This window comes from Lissotriton vulgaris, chromosome 9, assembly GCF_964263255.1.
Source record: "Lissotriton vulgaris chromosome 9, aLisVul1.2, whole genome shotgun sequence".
Taxonomy (NCBI): Eukaryota; Metazoa; Chordata; class Amphibia; order Caudata; family Salamandridae; genus Lissotriton; species Lissotriton vulgaris.
In genome coordinates, this window is record NC_141697.1 from 897,437,960 (window position 1) to 897,450,001 (window position 12,042).

Genomic DNA, 12,042 nt, shown 5'->3' on the forward strand with positions numbered 1-12,042 from the left:
TACGGTAGGTTCAAGGTACGCCCATGGGCAGGGTGCAATGTATGTTAAAGGAAGGACATGTACGGGTGTGTTTTACATGTCCGGGTAGTGAAATATGGGGTATTATGTGTTTTTTATTATTGCAAGGACTAGCTCTCGCATGTACTATCATTAGAGCTGCCTTGTAACATTTTAAAAGTGCAACTTTCAATTGGGAACAGCTAGAAATTTGGAGTTTGGGCTCTCTGAACTCAGAATTTAGTAACATCTTTTAGTAAAGGTATTTTTTAAATTGTGTGTTTGAAAATGCCACTTTTAGAATGTAGGCATTTGCTTGTTTAACCACCCTGTATGCCTCTGCCTGCTTGTGGATTGACTATCTGATTTTAGAGTGACTGGCTATTTTTGCATTCACTTCAGACATTCACCCAAAGGGAGCCGAGGCGCCCTGCATATGCTGATGAGACATCCTGGGTTAGAGTGGAAGGAGGATTTGTCACTAGCAACTGAAAAGGCTGTGGCTGCCCTGCACAATGCTGTCTCCACCCCATGCAGTGTGGCTGGACCAGGGAGAACAGAACTGGTTTTACTGAGTAAGACAGACGGACTGAACAAAGACCTCAAATGGAAAAAGGGGTATTAGACCTAAAACCCCAGACCTTCAGATTGCTTCCGGACTAAGAGGACCCTGCCAAGAAGAAGAGCTGCCTGGAGGAGTACTGCCCCTTTTCTGTGTGTTGCTTTGCTGGGTGGACCTGCAGTTGCTGCTTCTGTCTGTGGGCAGTGGAAAGGACTGGACCTTTGCTTTACTGTATCCTGCTTGTGAAGATTATCCAAGGGCTTAATGTAGAGCTTGCCTCCTCTTAAGAAGTCTCAGGGACACAAAGACTTCACCTGCAGCTTCCTTGAACACCACTGTTGGGAGTGCTAACCTACCTTGTGGTGCCAGATCCAGTTATGGGCCCTGGGAGGTTGTTCCTGCTGCAAACAACTGCTTGAAGACATAAAAATTGACGTTTTGCCCTTCCAGCACCTCTTTTTCCGATGCAGCATCGCAGTGTGGAAGAAATTCCCATGAGCTGCTGCCATGCTGCCGGAGAAAGTGACACAGTGCCTGCCAGAGGCCGAAAAAATCCGCACTTTGAGTTCAGCCCACAGTGTCTCCAAGGTCTGAGACTCCTGTACTGACTCCGACGTGGGCCCTGCTGTGCGGCTGTTAAGATAGACATCATGGGACCATGGCTGCAGAAACCGATGCAGTGCCTGTTCGTTACCACCTAAAGCTCCAGTGCGTCCCGGATTTCCATGCATCACACCTGTGTGCCAAGTTTCTCCGACACAGCACCCAGGGACAAGAACTGTCCTGGAATCTATGCATCACTTCCCCCTACAGTACGGATTTGATGCATCACTTCTCCTGCATGCAGCAGAATTGTCGCATCGCCTCCCGAAGTATTCAGGAACTGATGTATTGCTGTGTTTTCCAATGCTTCCCTCCTCTGCAGCTGTTTTGCCTTGTGGATTTTGATGCACTTGAGATAGTGTGTAAAAAACCACGCAGCCATAGACTTCTATGGACAGAATTGCTTGAAACCTTTTAAAAGTCATATTTTGAAATCTGTATGTTGGAGTTTTGTCATTTTAGTCTGGTTTGGTTTAGATAAATATATGTTATGTTAAAAGAATTTGTTACCGCGCACGGACACCAATTGGTTTCATGGCGCTCATATATACTTTATTCTAAATTGGGGGTGGTGTCCATTTGTACTGTTTTTACTGTGTTACTGTGTGTGTTATGTACAAATGCTTTACATACTGCCTCGGAGATAAGCCTGTCTGCTCGTGCAAAGCTACCAAGGGGGTGAGCAGGGGTTATCTAGGTGTGTAACTCCCTTATCCTGATGAGAAGGAAGGGTCCCTACTTTGACAGGGTGCCAACCACTGACAACTAGAGACCCCTATTTCTAACAGCAAGCGTCTAATACAACAAGTTGATTGGCCCTTCAAGGGCCTGGAAGTAGCGAAGTTCCAAAAGGTTTCTAAGTCCCAGCTTGAAATGGTAATGTTCTGAAGAAAAACCCTTCTCCGTGCGGGATAAACCAGAAATTCAGTTCAATGCCATAGAAACAGTTGGTTGGATACATTTCATGGTCTGGCCTCCTGAAGCTCTGGAGAAAAAGTTATTAACAACCATATGAGTGCACTTATAATGCCCCAAGACCTGAGGAAAAGCACTTAGAGACTCTCAGGGTGTCAGGCAGAGGGCACCTGCAAAGTCCAGTCCAGGTTCAGTTGCTACTGGTCAGCTGGTATTCTTCACTGAATGTCCTCTCCAACTTTATGTTCCTGGAGCTACCCAAGATATCTGCATTATGACCCTGGAAGATTGTTTTATCCTTTGATTTTGAGTGGAATGGGCCAGCCTTCCAAGTCCTCACAGATTACAAATGCTAAGTGCAACAGGTTCAGTCTGCTTGGTATCCTTTTGTAAGTACAGTAGTTTTCTAAGGAAGGCTGGGCAAAGGTCCAGCTTTGTAGGGTTCATCAGCTTGTGAGTGGGGGCACCCTAAGCCACACCTATTTCCTCTCTGACCAGGAGAGTATAGGTTCCCAGTCCATGATCTACCAACTTTAACATTAGTTCCTGTTTGCTTTACTGCAAACAGGCATAAAATAACATGCGCCAGGAAATTTTCAAGATAGCAAAATTTCTTACCTGCACTAAACTTGGGCTGTGAGGGCAAGGCTGTGTAGTGGAGTTGACTGTGGTAATCCCAAAGGCTACTCACAACTAACACCAGCACTAATTTGAAGCAGGCACTGTAACCAGAACCAACACACAGGAAATAGTCTTGTAGGAAAAAGCAGGGCCCTTCTGGAACCAGCCAGTCGATAGACAAGAACTGTCCTAGCATTCTGTCTCTCCCTTTCAAGTGTGCTCTAAGAGTTACACATGGTTCAACATATCGGTCAAGCCAAATTTGACACTGAGTTGTCACAGGATGCCTACAATCCCAACTGTGAATATTCTGTGGAGTACAGAGGAGTCATCACTACCCACTCTGCTCAGTATATTGTTTACTCCTGGGAAGCATTTCACACCAATTCGCGGGCTGAGTAAAGGCTGCGAGAAGCTAGAGAGTTAACACAAATTAGCCTGAGGAAATTCCTATAGAGAAAAGGTAACTTTCTACACGTTACTGTTCCTTAATGTTTATTAACAATCCAACTTCACCATTTAATTGATTTTTTAATAATTAAAAATAGTTTAATTATTTTTCTAGCTGGTCTAATTTATGAGACACAGTATTAGAATTTCAATCCTTACTCTGATTTTCCACATAAAACAGCTAAGCCTCCTACAGTGAAAATCTCTTTTAGGGCCTAGTCACTGTAGGGATATGGCAACACTACGTTTCTACATGTCCCACTTTTATATACCATGCACTCGACCTTGTGGATTAAAAGGCCTACATAAGGGTGACTTACTAATGTTTAAAAGAGGTTCTTGCCTTTCAAAAAGGGTTAGTTTAAAGGATCGCAGTGCAGGTTTAAGCTGCAACAGTCAGGCTACAACGGTAGGCCTTTTTATTTTATTTTTTTGCAGTTTTATATAGTGTGACCTCTACTCTAAGGTATTGGAGTGCTTTACATGAGCACCAGCTACATTACACAAGAATCCATTCTTTTTTTGTTTTTATTTGTAGGCACAGGAAGATTAAGCTATTTGCCTAGAATCACGGGATGTTGAGCCGATGCAGAGACTCAACCAGATTGCCCAGTTCCAAAGTCAGCAGCTCTGGTTGTAACTCCACGTCCTCTCCCCTAAGGTCTGAAGATATTTTTTGCTGGTCACATTAGGGGATGGTACAATAAGGGCTGCAGTCCACAGGTAACATTTAACTTACCATGACATGGGTGCAATTTCTACACCATATACCATCGCCTTATAGGAGAGTTAAATACGCCAATTTGTGATTAGCTAATTTCAGCATGTTTTAGGGGTTGAACCTGGACAACAGCACCCCCAGTGTGCGGAGTCTAAAACCCAGCAATAAATAAAAGTTCAGGAAAAATGGGGATGATTAAGCCAAGAGGCATTTTCTCACAAAAGCCATCTGGGAAATGTAAATTAGTGCATAAAGTGTACATCATGTATGACCCTAACAGGTCTGCTGCAAATTAGATCCTAGTGGAATATGCATAAACTAAAACATAGATATCCAAGAATGTTTCTTCCTAAATCATGGTTTGCTGTCCATTTAAAGCCAACGGACACTACAGCTTTGAACGGCCATACTCAGACTAAATGGCACCTTATACTGCTCTACAAAAACTCTATCCCCACAAATTCTGTCTTGAATAGCTATGTATAAATGGCAGGACTAGTAGATTACAAGTAGAATGAAAATCTAACATCTACATGCAAGACACTGTTATAACATTAGTAGTATGATACCTCCTAATAACTTAAGTATACAAACTATCCCCAAATATGAGAACCTGAGCAGGTTTTCAATAATCTGTGAAAATATTTCAAATTGCCTGGCCCACATGATAGCATAACTAACTTCAACCCTTATACTTCACTAAAATCTGCCTCTTGTGGAGCAGCTTATTGCCAGTCTGAGAAAAGAACTTCAAGGTCTCCTCCAGGATAGTAGGCGCCATATAAATACTAATATACAGTCATTTTCTGCTCTGCAATTTTGCATACATAGAATGACACCAGCCCGTGCCACTCTGTGTTCTAGGCAGAAATTCATTTTAAGCTCATGTGACATTAATATAATGCAAGCCAGACATGTTGGATTTGCCAGGGCTTGTTGTGCTTGTCAGGAACTCAGTAGGATTGTGCATTCATGGACAGCAGAGGTGCCTTTTATTTGGCATGTAGAGTTTTTAAGTACTTTGACCATGCGCAGCTTGTCTTTGTGAAAAAGCCTTCCTGGTATGCTGTGTGGATGGCAATGATGTTTTCACAGTTTTTCTTTCTGTGCTATACATGTTGTGTGTGTAGAAAGCTTGCTATCCCCTGTGCATCCTACCTAATCTCTGTGCTAGAAAGGACCCTGTATTAGATCTTCTGTATGTATGAGTGTCCACTGTGTACGAGGGAAGCTTGCTCTGCTGATTGAAACGTGTTATAGCTGTTCATCTGAACAAAACTGACACTGTCAATGTCAGTAACTTCATACCCAATTTGGTTGAGAAAAGCCAGTACTTCTTTCATCTTAGCTGTATTTGTTTTATGTATGCAAGACAAGCTTACAAAGTGATTACGCTTGATGGCCTGATTGACATGTACAATATCTGTGCTTGGCGCTCTTATACGTAACTCTAGTATTATAAAAAAGTTTCCCCAGAGACTTATGTAATGGTTAGCAGTCTTGTTGTCACAGGACCGCCACACATCATCCGCTGGCCAGGCGTGGCCTGCGGGGGTTGAATAAAAGGAAGCGCCCGCTCAGGGCTGGACTTCCGGCTAATGAGCAGTGTGTGGTGTGCATTATTGGCTCCAGCGCCCGTGTACCAAGAGCGCGCTTAAGGTCCCCGTATGCCGTCACACCACACTGGCGACGAGGAGGGCCGTGATCCTCGATCGAGATTTCTGCCGCCTACCCGCCCGCTGCAGCCGGGCCCTGCCGATCCTCCGGTCGCGGTTGGAGAGCTGCGGACCGCCATGTCTCACGAATACGTGCGCTCATCGTTATCAGGTGAGTGCACCCTGCCGCCCAAGTCACCGTGGTTAGGCCACACCCGTTTGGGACCGCTCTTGTGCTGCCAACACGCTCTCAGCACCACAGGCTGCACCTCTACGTGCCCATGAGCCCCCTCACCTCAGAGCTCACCAGTGCAGCTGCCAGCCTTCCCTTGGCCCAACAGTTTGGCCCTCTGCGCTGCCCCTCTGCTCTACAGCTTCTGCTGCCTGCCCCACCAGTATAGAGCACGTGGTCCGAGTTCTTCGCCAGCCCATAACCCGCCATGGTGGACAACGCTCAAGCTGCAGCACCCGCCCACCCCCCCTTCCAACATGCAGCATCTGGGGTGTTAACGCCATTCAGCGAACCGAAGGATCCAGCAACGGCATCCCCCAGGTAGAAAATATGGATTGAGCACCTGAACAATTACTTCATCACAACCCGTGAGACCGCGAGGCAGTGACAGGTCGTTGCTACTACACTACGCTGGGGACGAGATCTTTAAGCTCCTTAAACACCTGCCTAACACGGGAGCGGCCACGGACTACAATGCTGCGGTGACTGCGCTAGACGCCCACTTTGACCCCCAACTGAACCCTGATTTCGAACGGTTCAAGCTGCCTCAAGCCCGTCAGAGGGAAGGGGAGTCCATTAACACGTTCTATGCTTGGTTACGCAACCTCACCAGCACGTGCACCAAAGATGACCAGCCAAAGGAGATCAGGGTGCACCTAATCCAAGGCTGCAGAGACAAGACGCTGAGAGGCCTCATCCTACACCAACCCAAGATCGCACTCGAAGATATATTGATACTGGAGAGATCACACGACCTGTCTGCGGCCAGGGGGAACGAGATGGACCAGGCGCTCATCAAACCCCAAGGACGGTCCAACGCCATCAAAACGGAGCGGGCAGATGCCCTCAGAACCAAGCCAAAGGGAAATTCCTTCAGGAAACCAAAGCCGGAAACATCCAAACCGAGGTGTGGCTACTGCAGCCACGATCCATACGCAGTAAAAGACTGTCCTGCACAGGGGAAGACTTGTACCAATTGCGGCATACCCAACCACTTTGCCACTGTGTGCTGAAGGCGTGACAGGGGGCGTGACTACCGAAACCAAAGACCCCCAACACGGGCGGTACGACAACTGTCGGTGAGAGAACCAACACCATCTGAAGATGCCCAAAGAAAAAGCAGAAGGTACCAGGAGCCAGTCGAAGACTCTTCAGAAGATGATGAAGAGGTATACCTAATTTCATTCGCACGGGAGCTCAAGCGACGCCGTGCGCACCAGCCAACGTGCATGATTCATGTCGCTGCAACTGAGATCAAAGCAGTCATCAACACTGGAGCGACTGTGAATCTAATGGGCCTCCAACAATACCAACGTCTATGACCATGTCCACCAGTGATGCCGTCCAAGACCAGGATATACGCATACGGGGCGGACACACCCCTTCCGCGGAAAGGGAAGATTTCAGTCCCCATCAAAGCAGATGACCTGGAAGTCATGGCAATGATCCATGTAATTGACAATGAAGCAGATACCTTACTGAGCAGCCACACTGCACAGGACCTGGGCCTCGTCTCGTCTCGTTTGCCAGGAGGATCTAAACCCACCAAGTAGAAGAGCAACTCAGCCTGTTCCCAGAGCTATTCCATGGACTTGGTTGCATCAAGTGTGATCCCATCAAATTACACATTGACAAGTCGGTTACCCCAGTCGCTCTACGACACAGACGACTACCCTTCCATCTATGGCCACTGGTGGAGAAGGAGCTGGAAACCCTGGAAGAGCAAGGCGTCATCGAAAAGGTGTCAGGACCAACGCCGTGGGTGTCCCAGATGGTCATCGCGTAAAAACCAAAGCAGCCAGGTGCCATATGCCTCTGCATCGATATGAGGCTACCGAACAAAGCTATACGAAGGGAACGCCACATCACACCAATGATGGACGACATCAACGCAGACGTCAAGGGGTCCAAGTGGTTTTCGAAAATCGATTTAAACGCACGGTAACACCAACTTCCGTTGTCAGAAGAAAGCTGCTACATCACCACTTTCAGCACTCACCTAGGGCTAAGGAGGTACAAAAGGCTCAATTCCAAGATATTCTCAGCAGCTGAAGTATTCCAAAACACGATATGGGAGATGCAGTCAGGTTTGTCAGGGGTGCTAAACAGCAACCGCCGCTGATCACCACAGACCTCTTCGCAATACGTTAAAACGTCTCCGCAAGCACGGAGCAACGCTGCACAGGGACAAGTGTCAGTTCTTCCAACCATCCCTCTAGTTCTTCAGGTATGTGTTTAATCAGGAAGGCATCCAAGTAGACCCAAGGAAGTCACAAGCCATCAAGAACACTTCCGCCCCGACGACACCAACGGAAGTGCGAAGTTTTCTGGGAACGGTCACATATTGTGGGAGATTCATCCCAGGACTAGCCAACCAGGGCAAAACCGCTCAGTGCCCTTACCAGGACGGACACCAAGTAGAAATGGGGCCAGAAAGAGGAGGAGGCGTTTCAAGGCACAAAAGATGCACTCCTGGAAAAAGACACGCTGGCCTACTTCAATCCAGCAAAAAGAACGGTGGTGCTAGTCGACGCAAGCCCAGTAGGACTAGGAGCAGTGCTAGCCCAAGAACACGAACTCGGCCAAGGGGCAGCCCTGGCGTTCGCCAGTAGGTCACACCTAAACAAGATACGCTCAGATCAAGCGAGAAGCATTAGCCATACAATGGGCCTGTAGCCATCTCCATCTGTACCTGAGGGGGCAGCCATTCACCATGGTCACCGACCACCAGCCCCTCGTTCCTCTCTTCAAAGGAACTGTGTATCACCCCCCCCTCCCCGAATTGTGCGATGGGAGGTTCAACTACAGCCATACAATATGGAATGGTATACCGGCCGGGAACCAAAAACCCGGCTGATTTCCTGTCGAGGCACCCCACCCTACAAGGGACACAGGAAGACACCGAAGGTGCAGAACACTACGTACAGCTAGTGTCAACGGCGGCTTGCCCCCAAACCATGACCCTGGACAACATTAAGGAAGTTGCCGCCACTGATGCAGTATATGCCAGGACTCTACAAGCCGTTAAAGAAGGGTCGTGGGCAAATTACCTCCGTAAAGCCAACTTCTGGACCCCGGAAGAGCGAAAACACCTGGTGAAGATATGGCGGATAAGAAACGAACTCAGCGCCATGGGGGACAGAATCCTACTGAGAGGATCGAGGCTAGTAATACCTCAAGCACTAAAACACCGCACAACCCAGTTAACTCACGAAGGCCATCAGGTAGTAACGAAGATGAAGGCACGGATGAGATAAAAGGTCTGGTTCCCCGAATTGGAGGAAATGATTGAGGATTTGATCTAACATTGTCCACCATGCCAATTGGCGAGCGCCCCGGAAAGACTGACTCCAGTGATTACTGAAGAAGCATGCACCGCCCCGTGGTCCAAGGTGAGCATAGACTTCGGGAGCTTCCAAGGAGGAAAACACATTAGTGCTTATAGACGCTTTCTCGAAATACCCCATAGTGGAGCCTGTTGTGTCCAACACATTCAACCACGTGGGCCCCTTCCTGGAGAAGGTATTTGCTATGTTTGGGTTTCCACACAACATCCGTAGCGACAATGGGCCACCATTCCACGGAACAGAATTTGCCACATTCCTAGGGCAGCGGGGGATAAATCACCGGCGAGTCACGCCTCAATGCCCACAAGCCAATGGTGCTGTTGAACGTATTATGCGCACATTAAACAAGATGTTCCGCATCGCAGTGGTCGAACAGGCTGACCCAGAGAAGAAGCTTCTCGAGTTCCTAAGAGACTACCAGAGCACTCCCCACAGCACCACATAGAGGAGCCCCTGGTCGCTGATGCTCTACAGCCCGAGGTGGGACTTCCTCCCCACATGGCCAAGATGGGTGTCTCCGCCTCTGGAGGTCGAGGAAATGGAAGACCGAAGAACTCGCCGAAATCTATGAGTGAGACTCCGCCGCCATGCCGCACTAAGGAACCACAGTCCTCTTCAAGGACCTTCGACCAGGGTGAAATTTCTGAACGAACTACGAACCAGGGGCCTGGACAGTCACTGCAAACAATGGCACCATGATAACTGCACAGAGAGGAAATGAAGTGCTGCGCAACATCTCATGGTTCAAGGAAATCCCGAATGAACATTCAACGGGATCCCTCGAGAAACAACCAAGTGGCCTGGCCATCACCGCACAAGAAGATCCTAGCGAAGGACCAAGGAGCGAGGGAGGCAGGGGAACACAGGAGGCTACCATCTCGCCATCCCCCGGCCTGCCTCTAATCGGGTCAACCACCGACAGCACGCGGCTGTGAAGCTGTCCCCAGGGGTATAACCTGCGGCCAAATCCTTATCAAAGCAAGCGCCTGTGAGACTTTGCTTGCTGATAACGCAAGACCAACACCACTGCACGGTGTACAGGTACCCCGAACCAGTGTGCCCTCAACAGGAATTGTTTGAACTGTTTGTTTTCAAAAGACTGAATTGGAAAGGGATGTAATGGTTAGCGGTCCTGTCACAGGACCGCCACACGTCATCTGCAGGCCAGGTGTGGCCTGCGGGGGTTGAATAAAAGCTAGCGCCCGCTCAGGGGCTGGACTTCTGGCTAATGAGCAGTGTGTGGTGTGCATTATTGGCCCACGTACCAAGAGCGCGCTTAAGGTCCCTGCAGGCCGCCTCATCACAGGTTGCAATATTAGTTCAATTAAACAAGTTCACAAAACATTCTGATTAACTTTGGATACTTTGTTGAACCACGAACATTAGTCTAATTGCTCATTGTGATATCAACGTCTATGTAACCACACATGCAACAGCCCATTCACCCACTCCTAACCATCTACCCTTCCACTACTCAATTGGCGCCACCTTCATGCCTGAACCCACAGCTCTCACAATTGAAGATTCACCTTCAAAGCTCTCAGCCATTCATCGATGTACTGTATTCCATCTGTCATTGCATCTTAGAAGACTACCTTTCATTTTAATCCCTGCATCCCTCTTTCAGGCTTACCTTGATCCCCTAAAACCAACTCACCCTTTCATGTGTGCTACCCATTCACCCTTGAACCATGCTGCCCCATTAGAATCTATTCCACCAGCTACAAACCTAATCCCTGCTGGCCTTATCACTGAACTCCATTAATCTCACAAATGAATACAGTTAGCCCTCCCTCCACCAGACACTTGCCTGTTCACTCAATCATATACTCCTAAATACATTTGACCACAATCACACAGACTATGACCTCTGAAGAGCACCTACCCTCTCACCTCTGAACTCGCTTGGACTCCTGTCGTTTGCTCCTCCTTCGTTTGGCGTTGGATTGCGGGTGTGCCACCGGCGTTGCTGGCAGGCTTTTGGCTTCCAAGGACTGCTCTAGGCTTTTGGCAGGGCTAATCGGAGCGTGGGGGAACCTCTTTGTGGGGCTAAAGTAATCTGTACACGGAGCGAAATGAAAAAGAATAAGCCATTTTACACTTGAGACATGAATTAGTCGTCATTCAGTCGCAATTTTCGTCCATGTGACTCATTGGAGTTATCTCACCCCAAAATAGATAGAGGCCAGAACAGATTTGAAAACAGTACATCCTTTACCTTCAAGGCATTATTTTGTGCTTGTGAAAGAAAAGAGAAAACACTTTGTTTTGAGATTATATATATATATATATATATATATATATATATATATATATATATATATATATATATATATATATATATATTATATATATATATTTATATGAATGAGAGAGAGAGAGAGAGAGAGAGAGATAGCACAAAAATAGTGAAATGATAAATAAAACCATAATATGCCAGAAACGTCTTAGAAAAACATGCATTCATGTGGCTATTGAGATCTTCAGTATAAAAAAAAAAAAACAAGATTAATGTCTTGAAAATAAACCCAAAACATGCAACATTCCTCTTCCGGCATCTTTTTCAGTCTTTGAGACAATGGGAGTTTTGATAAACATCCAACATTGATCTTCCCGCACTACCTCTGACATTACAAATCTCCTCCTGCATCCTGTATTAGTGGCCTCGCTGGGCATTCAACGTTGATTTTCTCATGCAAAAGTAAAATTTGTTGGTTTCCCTCAATATTTAACATTGATTTCCTCGGGTGTGGTTTAGGTTCCAAAATTGAATAAATACTCTAATGAGGCTCCATTCTGGTGTCAATCACCCTCACTTATCCTGCGAAGTTGCCGGAAGCCAGCCGCGCAGCAGCATAGGTGTTGCTGTCTTCCTAGGACACATTTTCGCCACTTTTCTGGGACGTGACCCATGAAACCTTATAGTGGAGCTGGGGGTT

General features: G+C 47.3%; 1 protein-coding gene across 1 annotated transcript in view; it reads right to left on the bottom strand.

Annotated features, from left to right (window-relative positions):
• LOC147692462 (uncharacterized) overlaps nt 1-12,042 on the bottom strand; it is a 544,708-nt gene that overhangs the window by 14,007 nt on the left and 518,659 nt on the right. The window contains exon 10 of the mRNA XM_086936792.1: nt 10,997-11,162. Within this exon, the coding sequence (XP_086792918.1) occupies nt 10,997-11,162 (166 nt within the window). The remainder of the gene's footprint in view (nt 1-10,996; nt 11,163-12,042) is intronic.